Source organism: Podarcis tiliguerta (assembly GCF_965153285.1).
Source record: "Podarcis tiliguerta genome assembly, chromosome: 1".
NCBI lineage: Eukaryota > Metazoa > Chordata > Lepidosauria > Squamata > Lacertidae > Podarcis > Podarcis tiliguerta.
This window is the reverse complement of record NC_139534.1, coordinates 64,394,063-64,410,252: the sequence shown is the minus strand read 5'-3', so window position 1 is coordinate 64,410,252 and position 16,190 is coordinate 64,394,063. Positions and strand designations below refer to the sequence as shown.

At 40.2% G+C, this 16,190-nt stretch overlaps 1 protein-coding gene across 2 annotated transcripts; it reads right to left on the bottom strand.

Moving 5' to 3' along the window:
* Nucleotides 1–2,991: 2,991 nt before the first annotated feature.
* Nucleotides 2,992–15,751, bottom strand: SAAL1 (serum amyloid A like 1). 2 transcript variants are annotated; one of them, XM_083426348.1, is made up of 14 exons: nt 15,359–15,751; nt 13,553–13,717; nt 12,723–12,836; nt 11,701–11,784; nt 9,504–9,583; nt 8,198–8,257; nt 7,681–7,796; nt 6,793–6,976; nt 6,111–6,196; nt 5,809–6,009; nt 4,686–4,882; nt 4,232–4,324; nt 3,394–4,025; nt 2,992–3,298 (listed from the first exon to the last, which is right to left on the bottom strand). In XM_083426348.1, exons 2-13 carry the CDS (start codon nt 13,676–13,678, stop codon nt 3,933–3,935), a joined length of 1,434 nt encoding a protein of 477 aa, XP_083282474.1. In that variant the 5' UTR covers nt 13,679–13,717; nt 15,359–15,751; the 3' UTR covers nt 2,992–3,298; nt 3,394–3,932. The 2 variants fall into 2 exon arrangements, with proteins under 2 accessions (XP_083282474.1, XP_083282475.1); XM_083426349.1 differs by having other exon boundaries at nt 15,196–15,522.
* Between the last annotated feature and the right edge of the window lie 439 nt (nt 15,752–16,190).

The following is a 16,190-nucleotide window of genomic DNA, read 5'->3' as shown; positions in this document are numbered from 1 at the left end:
GCTCTCAGCACCTTGATGTTATGCCCAGGAGTCTTCTCTGTGGCACCATTAAACTGTCACGTAGGCCTTCCTTTCCCTCCACCCTCAATGCTCTTTCTCTGCATGAATTAAAATGCACTCAACTTTCCCCAATACCTCCACAAGGTTGGAGAACATTTAAGTGTGCTTCGGGATGTCTGTACCTTGCCCCTAACGAAGGTGAAAAAAATGACTTGACATTAACCCACCCATCAGGGCCAAGTCCAATTCCAGCTGAAAGGAAAGCAAAACATGCTTTAGAGTTGGGTCTGAATATACGTTTTCATCTGAGATACTTGGGTCCCTGGCTGTTGTTGAACTACAACTCCCATCATCCCTGACCACTGGTCCTGCTAGCTAGGGTTGATGGGAGTTGTTGTCCAACAACAGCTGGGGGTGCATTTTTGAGAAACACTGCTCTAAATCATGAGACCCCCAACAAGATGGGGGAAGGAACGAGTTCAGCTGAACATAGGTTTTGAACACAGAAAGGTCGGAGGTTCAATCCTCACCAAAAAAAGACCAGATGTAGCAAATTGAGGAAAGACCTCCTGCCTGAAACTCTGTGGAGAGCTGCTGCCAGTGAAGGGTAGCCAGCAAGTGAGGCAATGTCATGGACCCGTTGGACAAAGAGGAATTGTGATAGGCACCAACTGACGAACCCCCAAGGGAAGAAAGCTCAGATCCAGGGGATTGGTGGTGGTATGGTGATGAGTGATCCAAGGGAGAAGACTGGGAAGAGGAGATGTAGGAAGCTGAAGAGGTAACAAGGTTTAGTGAGCAGGGAAAGTCTGTGAATCAGAATCTGAATGAGAGAAGGGGGGCCAAGAGGCAGAGGTCAGGTAAAGAAGCCATGCTATCTCCTCCTGCTGCTGCAAGAAGCTCCCCGCCTCCCTGGATCAGAAGAGACATGAAGAGGACAGAGCAGAGAGATGTGTGGGTGTAGTCTCAGATTGCTTGGGAAGGACCAGGGGGAGATTTAGGCAGCTGTAGGAAGCTGGGGGTTTCCAGCCTCCACAACTGCCTCATAAGGGCAAGTTCTACCAAGAGTTGCTGTGCTCATTAGGCCTGGCTCCCACGAGCAGGCCTTGTTTCTTCTAATGCAGAGCACTCCGTGTGATTTATTGCTTCTGTAGGTTATATATAAAGGCTAGTTTAAATATCTAATTATTATTTAGTTTAGAATGTTTCTATGCACATAACATATTGCTAACATCCTACTAAGAGCAAAGTAACTCCATTTCTCTAAAGGGCATCCTCTTTCCAAAGACCAATATTATTCCAAACAAAATTATACCATGTCAGATCTACTTAGCATACACCCTGTCAGATCGAAACCAGTGAAAATTCTATCTGACAATGACCAGTATGTAGAATTGTAAACCTGCAACCAAAAGGATTTTTCTTCTCTCATCTTCCTATTGCTTCCGAGGTATGTCAAAGTTATCTGAGAAATTGCATCTATCATGGAGAAATGATTCTGACCTCAGGTAAAGAAAGCAACATTCCTTCCCAGCCGAGTCTTGATTTTCACATGATTTTAAAATCATGATCGGTAGAATACACAGGATAAAATTCTTTGGAAATCTTTAAGGTAAATAGATAAAATACAAACCTCAAGCTTCACAATTACGGTAAATTACTACTGGTCTTGCTTTGTTGAAATCCGTGTGCTACTGCCTTTGGATTCTATAGATTGCAACCTATGTGCATTGAAGGATATAAGGATACCTACCCTAAATATTGTCAGCTTGTTTTGTTTGTAGTAACTACAACAATCTGAACTGTGAAGCATGGTCTGGGCTGCAGCCCAATAACTGCATGCTTTTCCTGTATGAACCTCTAGCTTCAATCTACAGCATCTTCAGTTAGAATACATGACAGCTGCACATTACAGGCACATCTGAAAAAATTACCACGTACCCCCTGAAATACACAACATGCAAGGCAGGAGCATGTTGTTCAGAACACGTGTACATCTCAAATGTGCAATTTAGAGTGCTACAATTGCACAAGAAAGCCACAATTGCAATAGTGACAATTTATAGGGCTCCAGCTACCAACCCTGGATGAGATCTTCACGTCTCGCACTTTGAAGAAGTCACACAATATCCTGAGAGATCCCACCCATCCTGCTCACAATTTCTTTGAACTGTTGCCTTCGGGCAGAAGATATAGGACAATGAAAACACGAACCACACGCCTTCTGAATAGTTTCTATCCAAGAGCTCTGATTGCACTAAATAATGATCTCAGGGCCAGTTGTAAGAAATAGCAAGCAGGGAGTAGGAAGGAATGAGATAGGGTTTAGGTCATGTTATGCTTTTAATAGGTCATGTTATATTCTGGATTATGTATGTTTTATAGATTATGTCTGAATGGGATGAGAGTGTTGGAGGTACGTGCAAATGTGTATGTGAAGCCGGTCTTTGGGTGGGTGTTTGATTTTCGTTGTTGTGTATACTGTGTATATACGGACAATGACAAATAAATTTCTAATTCTAATTATTATTTCATCACCACCATTGCTATAAAAACAGCATGTTATGTATCAATAATGGCATCTAAAATTAATTGTTCAGTGTCTGACCTGCTTAAAAGCAATGCACTGCTTTACTACTATTATGATAGCGAAATGCAATGATGTCTAAAACAGGCATTGTAGCAAGGAGAAAACAGAGCATGGCAACCACATAGGAATCCAGTTATTCATTAATTCTTTTGTAATTGATATTACCATTAACAGTTAAGGTTTTTTTTTAAAAAAAATACTTTATGACAGCATGTTTTCCACCTTGCATACAAAATGACAGCCATTTGAAGAATGACATCATGATTATTAGCGCAGAAGAGAAGCATTCTGCTATTCACATGACAAACCTTTGTACTCTCTATACAGCAGAATTAACATTAGGATCAGATCTGAGGTGTCAGCGGTTTGTTTTTTAAGGATGTACCAATAATGAGTACTAATCAATTACAAAATCAGTTTTATTAAGTACAGTTAACATAATTAATTCTGGATATTTGATACTACATACTTTAGGGTCGCTGAGGAATGTTAGGTCCTTAAATATAACCAACATAAATCCCATTTGTGGGCTCTTAACCTCTCACAGTCTTCGCACATAAGCCTGTTATATGCCTTCCAAAGATGTGACCAGTGTGTGGCAAAATAAACTGTGATAAAAGCTGTACATTTTTGTCGTCAACAGTCACCCCACACAAGACATACTTTTTGGAGGCTCCTTACAGGGATTGTCCATTGACACAGGCATACCTGTGTAGAGTATGTATTTCTAGAGATGCTGCATAGTCCTGTCTTTCTTACAGAAAGACAGGACTATGCAGCATCTCTAGAAATACATACTCTACATCCCTGCGTTACTGGACAACTGTTCACTGTATGAACTACACCCCCATCTCCATGATGCAACTGCCCCAGAGGAAACAGCCCCCTTCCTTACGCCAGCAAAGAGGCAGAAAACCCGCCCTGAGCCCTTGGTGGCCATCGCCAACGCAGCCATGTTTTCCACCTTTCAAGCTTCCGCTGCAGAAAACGCACAGACCCAACAGTTAACTTTTAAAAACTACATACAAACTGTTTCAAAATAAACGAAGCATCTTCAATTATTTTGTCCATTAAGTTGAGACAAACAACCTCAATGGCTACTAATAAAACTACGCTTGCACTCCCCTTCAAGTACAGTACTTAGAACTGCAGCTGGAAAACAAGTACTCCTAAAGTCTGCATTGTATGCCGTTCTCCACTGCTTCCATTCTTGCTTTATGAAGGTGTTCATCTGAGTTTCCTTGCAAAGAAATAATGCACGCTTCTTTATTCTTCACATGTTGCTTTCTTAAAACAGGAATGAATAGATTCCAAATCTTCCTGTAAAAAAATTAATATGCTCCTATGCCTGAAGTCTCAAGCTTGGGAATGCTTTTCTTAAGTTGTCAGCAAGGACCTGATCGGCTTCATTCAGCACTTCAAGAAAATTCTCTACCTGTGTAAAATAAAATACAGTGTCAACAAGTTGAGTCAGGTGAACCACAGGAATTGCCAGGCTATTTAGAATGCATCTTGAATAAGATTAATGAACAACTCAAATGGATTATTTAAATCAGGTGTGGCTAACCTTCTTTGGCCTGAGGGTTGCATTTACCTACTGGGGGCAACAGTTTTTTGCTTATTTTTAGAGATCATACATACCGGAGAAGAATACAATGGGAGAAGGTTTTTAAATGCACAGGAACATTTCTGTTCATTTAGATGGCTTTGCTTGAGCCCCTCCAGTATGTTTTCCTAGAAACACCAAAATATTATTAGTTCATATAATATTGTGTGTGTGTGTGTAGAATTTTGTTGCTATCCAACTGAATGAACATGCTCATATAGTACTGTATAAAATAATAATAAAATGCTGACAATGCAGTTCAAATGCAAGATGACAACAAATTAACATGCTCCCATGAAAAGCTCCACATGATGACAGTGCACACATGGAGCCCAGGTGATCAAGGGGTTATTTACCATACCCTGGGAAACATTTTAAAATGAATGCTGTAACCCATATAAAAGATGATCGTGGGCACCACTGCACTAGTGATAAAACCAGAGGAGAGGGAAAAAAGCATGTGAATCTACAGGTTCATATGCCTGTTACCTTAGAAAGTTCCTGAAGCACATTGGACAGTAGTTCACAACAGATGTCCTTCAAGATTTTAAAATGAAAATCCTCCTCAGCTGTTCCCAGCTTCTCAGCCTCCTCTGACTTGGGTTTGTTGGAGCTTTCTACAGATCTCTTCCCACATTCATCCATGTTCTGCAAGACTCTAATCAGGCTATCAATCAGAGGCATATCTGACAGGTAAAACAAGAAAAAACTTTATGGACGTATGAACTAGCATTTTTGGTAATCTGCCCTAAGTAACAGAGTAATTAAAGGTTTTGAGATGTGAAAGCTTTGATGAAAAATGGAATGTGTCTCTACATACTTTATTATAATGAAAACAGTGAACATTCCAAGGATTGAAAGAATTATTCCCCAACTAAGGAATATAAGACACTAAAAGGGGAGGAGGTCCAGCCACCGAAGCAAATTTGCCCGTACTGGGGAGTCACACAACTGTAGTCTACACAGACATTTGCCTAGATGAACATATACTTTTTCTTATTCCCCATCACCTGTGACCTATACCACAACTCCAGACTGCCACTGTTTTCTATAAAAACCTTAGCATCCATCAGAAGAAGATGCCTTCACCCCGCCTTCATCACCTTTATCACATACACAGCCCAACAGGACAATTGACAATAATCCACCAACAGCATACAAATCAATATGGCTAACCTGATCCAAAACACCCACCCACCTCACTCACACGAAAACAAAGATCACCACAGCCAGTCACAAGCAAACAATCACACCCTAGGCCAACCCCAACCTCTCTCACCACCAAAGGAACACAAGTGAACAACACAAGCAACGCTGACACCAAACTCTACATACATTAAACATAATAGAAACACCGCCACCCGACCCCACCCCCATCCATCTTCCCTCTCTCCACCCCCCCTTCCTTTTTTCTTTTTTTTCTTCTCCCCCTAATGGCTCAACAAATGAAACGGATTTGTTAAAATGTTACATGGAGGGGGGGGGGAAATACGAGGCATTACACTTACTTTTGTAAAACAAGAAAATCCTTAATAAAATATTTTTTTAAAAAAAAAACACCTTAGCATCCCTAAAATATTAGCTCTTGTGTTAAGTAAGAAAATACACTTGCTTTTCTCCATCTTGATATATTCGTGTCTGTGTCCATATATAGTCTGTGAAGCGAAGATGGCTGATAACACAGACAAAGTAGAAGCCAAGACTGTCTTCTGTTCATGAACAACAATTGGTGGATCATCGGGCTGGCAGAGTTCATGACAAAACAGATCATACAGCAAAGTCCAAGTTTCTTTTCCATTACCAGGAGTCTGTACTTCAGAATGGAAAAAAGAAATATCTCATGCAACTTGAAGAAAACGTCCACCAAAGAATTATTCAAATTTGTTACAATACAGTGCAACTGAAGCATCCTACCAATAGCTTGAACGCCTTCATCCACTGTGGTGAGCAGCTGTAGGATATGCATATAAACATCAAGCCCTTCTGAACTTTTATCTGTGCTGCAGAAAAGAATTACAAATTATGTTTAGAACTATTACCACCAAGAAATCTGTATGCCTATGCAAAGTGAATATGTTTTACAATATTTCTACCTCAGTTCTCAGTCAATTACTCTTAGGGTGGCTAAACTCAAGTTGTTCTTGAGTTTTCATTTCCAGTAATAGTTTGAACAGGCTATTTTTGTTCAGGCGTGTACACTTGTTCCCTGCTTACATGAACAGATTTTCTCCTTTTCTCCATAAGGAAAAAGCCTACATGCAGACAGACAGAGGCACCGTCCTCTTATAAATATGAGTACCCTTGGTACAGTCTTCCTATCGCTTTGGCAGGTAGGTCAGGTGTGGACTTTTTAAAAAATAACATTTTGGGCACCCATGAAATGGTACACGTATACCCAAAAGCCACTATGCATAACACAGACTAAAACATGTGAGATTTGGGTTCAAATCCCCTAATCAATGAGTCTCATTGGGTAACATTGGTCTAGTAGGATAAAATGGGGAGAAGGAAAACTATGTATGCTGCCAAGTGTGGGATAAAAATGTAAATAAGTAGCTCCAATATCACATGCATTCATATATGGGCATATACATACCAGATTTGTTTTACAGCTTCAAGCAGGCAAGGTACAATTTTGAAATTTGGAAGCTCATCTGGAGTATCATCTGCTGGCTGCTCCACTGACTGACAAGAACCTTTCTTAATCCAGTTTAACATTAATTCGTCATCCAAGTCAAACAACTTGTCGACCACCTCACCTATTTTCACCAGCAACTCCACTGTAACAAAGATCAAATCTCATTTATGTATCAATGAACTAATAAAATAAAATTTACTCTTGCTCAATTCTTAGAAAACAAAACAAAGAAAACAGTTTCAATTTATTTATTTTTGTCTGGCTTCTTTTGGTGATATCTGTTATTGTGACTTACTTTTAGTGTAAGTTCCTTGAGGTCTTATTTATTAGTTAAAACATTTCTATACAGCTCCCCACAACTGTCTCAATACAGTTGTAAAGTACATACCTATAACCACTTCCACTTGTGCAAAAAACCACCCAGAACAACACAAAGGGGTGGGGGGGGGGATTGTTCCATCTGGAAAACCTGCAATGCTTGAGTGGAATGGAACTTTTGTCATAGCGCAACGTGGAATTCCACCCAAAGGCTGTATTCAAAGTAGCACAAAGATAGTTTCATCCACATACGCACTGCAGCTTGCCAGACGGAATTGGGTTCCCTCTTACTATCATAAGCGGGAAGGAGACAGCTGTGCTGGTTATGATTACAATGCATTCAGAAGAATTCACCAAAAAGAGTTAAATAGTTATTTATATACCTCAGTTAAAATGCCTGGAACATTTTTCTTAAGAAATATAAAAACATTCAAATGATAAAAGAGTTATTTGAAACATGCTAGCCTTTTCATAAGGAAACAAAAAGTGGCCTGACAGGAGCAATATTCAGATTAATTTATAACATACCATTTGTTGAACTAGACATGATGAAACATACACAGTCATACACTGATGGACTTTGTCGAATTCTTTCCACCCAAATATTGGCCACCTCAGAGTGGCAGAGGCAAGTTAGCAACAACCTAAAGAGGGAAAATCACACTTAATCACACTTTAAAAAGAAAAGCAATATTTGGGCTGCAATCTTGGAAGTAAGTCCACTTGAAGTCAATGGCACTTGCTTCTCAGTATTAGGATTGTACCATTAATTTTAACTCCATATGTGTCAATGAGTTACAATAAAAATGAGAATCTGGGATACAGGTATCAGTTCAAATGTGATTTTAGGTAGAAAAGAAAGAATTTGGAAGCCTGAAAGTAAGGCCTATTGTATTCAATAGCACTTGCTTCCAAGTAAGTATATGTAGGATTGAAGCCTTCATTCATGAAATTAAGCACACCTGCTAATATTTTATTTACATGCACTACAACTCAATACTTAGGGGTAGCTTATGCCATTTTAGTTACTGACAAAATAGCTTACCTGCTGGTTTCGAGGAGAGTAGGGGAATCGGAATCACATAAACGCTGCAGCACCATCTGTCTGAAAAAATGACAACAGATTGAAAATGAGGAGACAGCGAGGATTAACTTCCCATACATTTTTCTGAAATTTTGTCCAGACATACGCCACCACATGCCACCATCTCCTAAATATACATCTCTAATATTTATAGCTGCAAGAATAAAGAACAAGTAAGCTGGGAGGAATTTCTTTATCCAAGTATAAGATGAAGTGAGACACATATTACTATAAAGCTGGGACAATCAGTCATAAAGGGCACTAGCCTACAACTCTGTATTCAAGTTCTTGATTCTTTGTCAACGGCATTTAGACTGGCATTCACTAACTAATTAAAAGGGATAAATGGTACATGGATAGGAATAGCCTTACTACTACCTCACAACTCCGTAGTACCAGCAATCTGCTAATTGTAGAACAGCAGTGATAAGGTCATTGCCAGAGAGTTTGCAAGAAACGCAGGACACAGCCTTATGCAGGATCAGACCATTCATCTGTCTAGCTCAGTACTGTCTAGACTGATAGGTAGTGGCTCTCCAGGGTTTCAGAATGGGGTAGTTCCATCTTGAGGTGCCAAGGGTCAAACCTAGGACCTTCTGTAAGCAAAGCACATGCTTCTCCAGTGACCTATCACTCAAACTGCAGTTGGTGAACCATTCACTCCTTTAAATTTGTGTCATAAAGTACAAAAAGAGGAAGTGTAACTACAGAGAAGTTAGAAGCTGCTGAAAAACCTCTATTGGAAAAGGACTGTGCATAGTGCAATCTGAACTGTACAAATTTTATGCTCTTTTCCACACTCCCTCCTGTTCTCCTTCAAACTGTTACATTTCAGACATTCAATTCTTTCTCCATTCTTTCAGACACACTTTCAATACCTCCAAGCTCTCCCTCACCATCCTTCTGCCCTCCCCACACAAATGTATAGAAAACCAGGTCTCAGTCTATCAGTTCCTTTTCTTACATTTACTCCATAACTCTTGTGCTTTGACTCTGACTCCTGCCACATCAATGACATTCCTCTCACTACAACTTTTTCTGTAGTGAAGTCAAAAACTTACAGAGACATCTGACTCCTGCTTGCCCTTATTACCAGTCACCCTCTTGTCCAGTCTTACCAATGTTAATATCTTGAATCTGTTTTTCCCCACACTATAAAGAGCATGTCTAGTACATGTGGCTGTCTAGTACTTTAACAACAATTAAGAGTTGAAACATTTACAGTTTCAAAAACACTGAGAAACCAAGAACAAAGCATACTACTTACCCAAGGTTCTCATGTTTACTAATGGACAAGCATATGTCTTGGCAACAGGCCATATTGCCCAGTATTCCCACACAGATTTCCTGAAATGCCAATATAGTGGGGTTAAGCACATAAAGTAGAGCTTGCCTACAGTCAGCATAAAGTACTTAAGGAGAAAAAGAATGGAGGAAAAGATTGTGGCAGAAAGAAAAATAGTTTCAAGGAATAGGACAGATGCGCTTTTGACCCTTGCTTGGTCTTCAGCAGCCATACAGGCTCAGAGCAGAGCAACATTTAGAGATGTCTTCTTCTTTGGCAGTGGCTAGATTCAGGTGCTCCAAGATATTTTGGAAGAACATGAACCAATTATGTATTCCAAATAAGAATAAAGTTATTTGCACAGTAACACTGTGTGTTACTCTGTGTGTGAGAGAGAGAAATGTATACTGTCAGGGCCAGAACACAGCAGATCAGTGGAAGTTCTGCTTTTGTGAGCCAGCATCTTTGTCATCAGCAAGCTCCCAAATCCATCTGCACCTCCTCTTCCCATTTCCTTCCTCCTGGAGGCAAGTAGCTGCACTGCATTACCAACTCCCACAGGCCCAAAGAGACTGCCTCCACACACCAGCATTTCTCAAATTATAATGCACTGCTCTGTGGATTTTAACTATAAGCCAATCATTGCTGAGAAACAGACTTATAAGTGTGAAAAAAGAGAGGAGGAATTGCCAGCAAGTCTTTCGCCTTGAAGAATTGTGTTTCATTCTGGCCAACACAGGTGAAAAATTATACTGTCAAATTTGAAAGTGCTTAGTAGATGGTTTCAGAAAAAGGAGTCAGCAGTATTTTATCCTTTCCAGTAAATATGACATAATTCATGCTATAACTTTTTAAATATAGGAGGGTAAGTATTAAATAAAAGTTATTCCCAAGTATAAATGTATTGATTGATTAATGAATACTGCATTCTGCTTTTGAAGTTGCGCTTCCAAAGAAATGTACAAAAGCAAAACAAAAAAGCATATAACTAAAAATAAATATATATCAAAACCCCAGGAACAAATCCAACAGAAACAGTAGAAAAATCCAAAGATAACAAAAAGGGGGGCTATTCCCAAAGGACTAGATGGATAAATATCTAGAGCTCCAGTGCTACAAACCAAAGATTACCCACATGGTGTTAAAGCCATTCTAGCATCGTAGACTGATCTAGAAGTTTATGCAGAAGAAGGTTCTCCCTGAAATAACCAGGTACAGTACTATTTAAGCTTTGAAGGTTAAAATACACATCCTGAGTTGGACATGGAAAGAAATGTGAAGTCGATCCAATTGTTTCATTGCATGTGTGATATGGCTATGCCAATTAATGCCTGTCAATAGTTGGGCAACTGCTTTCCATGCCACATGAAGTTTCTGAACCATCTTCCTTGGGAGTTCCACATACAGTGCATTGGAACAAGCTAAGCCACAAGACGCTGACAGTGCAATACGATGCACGTCCATTCAGAAGTTAACGCCTGTTGAGTGAAATGTGTTTCACTCCCCCATTAAGTGTGATGCTGCCTGAGACATGACTGCACCCTGGCACATGAATAAAAATAGCCAGGTCTCTTACCTTCCAGCAGAAAGTGCAGCTGATTTACTAGAGCAATTCAGCAGTGACACAAACTGCCAATGCAGCCTGTTGAACTCCTTATTTAGAAGTTTTTAAAAATAATTTTGGAGGAATGATATATGAATCAAAGAGCCAATCTAGGAGGGAAACCAGACTTGATGATCCATTGTGACCCTTACAACCCCACAGTCCTATGACTAAAGGAAACTTCTAATTATCCTAGCTTTTCAAGCACTGGGTTCCCCTAATTTAAGAAGCCAAAAGTCAATGTAATCCCCCTCCCCATGGATTTGGCAGCACTGTCTTATGAAGAGATACTTTTAATTTTATTGGGAGCTACATTAGGCCAACTGCCACATTATCAAGTTAAGAGGAATCAGGTTTTATAATAATATTGTGCAGAACTGTGACTAAGAACAAAACCTGCTGGAAATTGAGAAAAAGGCCTTGATTCTATATTGGCTTGTCTACTGGTAGAGCTGAATACCAATTCTTTTCTATTTTGCCTTTCATCTACACCTACCTACATAAGGCATATGGATCGCATCAAAAAAGCACAATGCATTATTAATAAACAGGGTACAGAGTCAAGAGATGACTTACAGTAAGCCGAGGACTCTTGGACTTGGCAAAGACACCCAAAAATATATCAGGAGCATTAAACTCTTGTAGAAATAAAGCAACATCCTGAAAACAAGAATGGTTATGTATCAGTGGACGATTACATGAGAAATGAAATTCAGTTCACTTTGAAAAGTAAGGCAGTCTTTCATTCAGATTCAGATGATTACTACACATACCCAATTATAAGTAGCTATCTTGTCAGTTCTTATTTCTCCAGTGCATTAACACTTGTCATTTTAGTCCCTCCTACACTGAAGTTAATGATTATCTATAATGATATATCCATTAATAGAAAAATATCCAACTGCTTCTTAAATTAATACAAGATATTAAGAAACTGGTAAGAAAGCCAATAAGGTCCTATGTATTTTGCTGAGCTGGCCCAGATTATTCCCACAATTCCTAAGAACTCTGTGATGGACAGCAGTTTTTCCACAGACAAGAAACTCTCATGATATGCAACTTAACCAGCTACAGTAAATTGATATTTCAGAAGGTACTCATCATTCACCTCACATTTAACAAATAAATTAGGGCAGGAAAAAAAATTCCAAGACAATATAAAATGAGTGAATATCCAGTGTTAGTCACACTCAGAATATGTCTACAGATTTTAATGGGCCTACTCTGAGTTTGACTAAGACTGGATTTTGCCCAAAGAGAGTGCTAACAGATAGCACAAAACAACACAGTTTCGCAGCTTACACATTTTAGCAACACTGTTCCTAGCCAACAATAGCTATGCATGATTCTTCTTTGACAAGCTTACCGGACACTAAGGAACAGAAACCAGACGTCTCCCAGATAATTGCAAACCTTTACAGAATATACTTATTTTATTTTATTAATTTATAGATATCTTACTCTAAAAAATTGAAGTTGTTTACAATAAGGCTAATCTTAAACATAGAATAAAACAAAATACATATCTGCAAATATTTACAGGTAACAACCACTAAAAATATTCAAAGTATCAGAATACCAAATCACTAAAAACATACCTTATCCATTGACATGTCCCATACTTTGCAAATGTCATTTTCCAGTTCTTCATCTAGCTCCACTTGTTCTTCAACATTGTTCAACTCAGATTCATCTTCCTTAGAGCTAACAACCTTCCAAAGAAAAGAAGAACATACTGAGAAAGGAACAAAAGTAGCACAATAAGCCATTGGTCTGCTCAAACACACATTGGTCTGCACCGCACAACTTTTCTCCTGTTTGACCCATAAGGAGCAACTTCTACCCAAATATGAAGTATTACCTCAATACACTACTGTTTCAGCGGCCTAAGTGTGAGCAATAAGTTTATCACTAGAAATCAGCAATTATTTTATTCATTATAGATAGCACAAATAAAGCATAAATCCAACAAGATTTTAATTTAATTTCACTTTGCTTTTGCACCAGCATGGCAAATTTTAAATTATCACCTGCCCACCTCAGTCCACCCATCTTTACTCAAAGACAAGTCTCACTGATGTCAACATGACTTAATTCCAAGCAAATACAAACAGGACTGCAGCCTTAGAATACACATTTCACAATTCCAATTGAAATCAGCAACCACTGGTTGGAATGGACCTTGAATATCATCTAGTTCAATTCCCTGCAGATGCAAGAGATCAAGCATTTACTTAGACAGGGCTTCTTCCCATCTATTTTTACCTGCTATTTTATACATTATATGTTTTATAGACTACATATTTTTCACATATATACACATTCATTTTAAAAGCTTCTAAAACTAGACATTGTACAATTCAAACATATTGTTTGTTGCCCTCACATCCAGTTTGGCCATGAGTGGTTTCATGTGTATGCAGCATACCTCAATCAGTTTTGTAAGGACGCTGAAAAACCAGTGTTTGCTGTAAACTGTATTTCTAATAGAATCCCCAGGAACGACATCCTCCTCCTCGTCATTGCTGGAAGGTGGTGATGGATTCCTGTCCATATTTGAGTAACACAATCCAACTGCCAGATCAAAAGATTTCTAGAAGTGAGCATAAACAGCAAAATATTTTAAAACCACAAACAGCTGTCCACAGATGAGACCAATATGTTTTATATCCAAAAGATACATGCATATGTGCCTCCTTTCATCCAAAAACAAAGCCTTGCAATCGCTTCCTCTCAATTAAAGCCTTAAAAAATGTTTTGTTAATGTGCACGGCAATCACACTGCGGGTTTTAAAAAATTAAGTACAGTGGTACCTCAGGTTAAGTACTTAATTCGTTCCAGAGGTCCGTTCTTAACCTGAAATTGTTCTTAACCTGAAGCACCACTTTAGCTAATGGGGCCTCCCGCTGCTGCTGCGCTGCTGGAGCACGATTTCTGTTCTCATCCTGAAGCAAAGTTCTTAACCCAAGGTACTATTTCTGGGTTAGCGGAGTCTGTAACCTGAAGCATATGTAACCCAGGTACCACTGTACTGGGCACATGAAGTGGGGAGGTGGTCCTTTGGAACCTGGGAAGCCCTTCAATTAAAAAAGAAACAAGGCCCATTCAAATGCTGACACACCTGCTGACAAATCTACTGCATTTACTCAAATCTAATGCTCATCTTTGTTGACCAAATTATGCTGCGAAAATTAAGGTGCGCATTAGACTCAATGGCACATTTACTGTACATTTGCCAGGAAATACTTTTTTTGGTTTCAAGGTTCTGAAAACTGAGGTGCCGATTAGATTCGATGGCGCATTAGACTCGAGTAAATACGGTACAACTTGTGGGATGTGGTGCTGGGCCTCCCACCTGCACACTCTTTCCCATAGGAATAATATGAAAAGCACACAAAACAGACACAGAAGACATGTATTCACCTATCCTTCCCGGTTCTTCAACAGCTCTTTGAATGAAAGGCAGTGTACCTAAACCAGGCATAGGCAAACTTGGCCCGCCAGATGTTTTGGGACTACAACTCCCGTCATCCCTAGCTAACAGGACCAGTGATCAGGGATGATAGGAGCTGTGGTCCGAAAACATCTGGAGGGCTGGGTTTGCCTATGTCTGACCTAAACCCTGCGTTTTACAGAGGTTTGCTCCATTTTCAACTTTTAAATATGGTTTTTACTGTAGAGTTTTATGCATTTCTGTTGCAAACTGCTTTGATCCTTTTTTACGAAACAGCATCATATAAATATTTGTAAATAGATACCAGTCCTGATCTGCCCCATTGGATCTGAAGCTGGCAACATCTATAATCTATTGAGAGGACTACCTAGAAATTAAATAACATTTCCAAACAATCCCTTGGATAAGGCATCTCAAGGTGCAAGTAAAAAAGAACAGAGAAGAACAAGAGGGCACCACTATGATGATGAGCGCCAGCTCTAACCATTAAACCAGGCGGCTCCATGGGCTGGCGCCCACCCTGAGCCTTATTCATCCTTCTCTCTCCCTCAAAGCGCGAGGAAAACTATTTAAACCCAAGCAATCAAGAGGAGAGCTTTCTCTCTTTTTAAATCACCTCACGTGCTTCCTCGCCTGAGCCCTAACACTGCAAACACGTTCCGGGGATCAGATTAAGCCCTGGCAAGACCCCGCTAGACCGAAAACCAGGACAGGCTCCGCCCCCTCAGCAATGATTCCCACAGGAGCCGCGATATATCCCGAGCGGCGACAGGAGGAACCTTGGCTCGCCGCCGCCGCGTCTTCTGCTTCAGCCCCGACAAGTTCAGGCCCTCCGTGGGAGACGCGCGGCCGCCGCCGCCGCCGTTGTTTACAGGCCTCCCCGTCCTTTCCCGCCTTCTCTCTCTCTCTCGGCCAATGAAGCAGCTCCAAAGATGGGAGGAGGAGGAGGCAAACCTTCGTAGGCCCTCGGAAACGGAGGCGGCTTCCGCCAGGCCCTGGAGGCGCCCAGGCCTTGCCTCTCCCTCCGACCCGAATGGAGAGCAGCTACACAGCCTCGCCCTCACGAAGCCGCCGTGCAAACTCACGAAGCAAAGCGCCCCCGGGCGGCGGCCTCTCGAAGCGCCCGGCAACGGGTGGCCTCGGCGTCCCTTTTTAATAATAAAATTTCCGTTTCCCCGCAAAGGCTTTTTAAAATATATATATATATAAACCGAATGACGGTGCACGTCCTCGCGCGAATGGAACTGTCGGATCCAAGAAAAAGAAAACAAATCTCCCACAAAATTTGACTGGAACTTTTTCAAAAATCCAACATGACTAGGAAATCCTAAAATGAGGATTTGAAAAGCCGGGTCTGTTTTGCAAGTTGTTGCCGTGTCAAAAGTGGGTGGAAATGAAAGAGTGCCTGGAAGACAATCAGTGCCGGATTTAAGCATAAACTATAAACAAGCTATAGCTTAGGGCCCCACTCTCTTGGCCCCCCCCCCAAAAAAATATTTTTTCACCATTAATATAATTCTTGATTGTATTTCAGTTCAACAATTACTTTGATAGAATACATATTTTGTTATGTGCGTATGACTTTAGATACCTGTTAGGTCCATAAATGAC

Excerpts from the sequence above, each read along its gene's own strand:
- SAAL1 (XM_083426348.1), bottom strand. The coding sequence starts at position 13,678 with ATGGACAGGAATCCATCACCACCTTCCAGCAATGACGAGGAGGAGGAT. Across the intron at positions 12,837-13,552 it reads TCCTTACAAAACTGATTGAG|GTTGTTAGCTCTAAGGAAGA; the intron begins GTATGCTGCATA and ends TTTCTTTGGAAG. Across the intron at positions 9,584-11,700 it reads CCAAGAGTCCTCGGCTTACT|GAAATCTGTGTGGGAATACT; the intron begins GTAAGTCATCTC and ends TTGGCATTTCAG.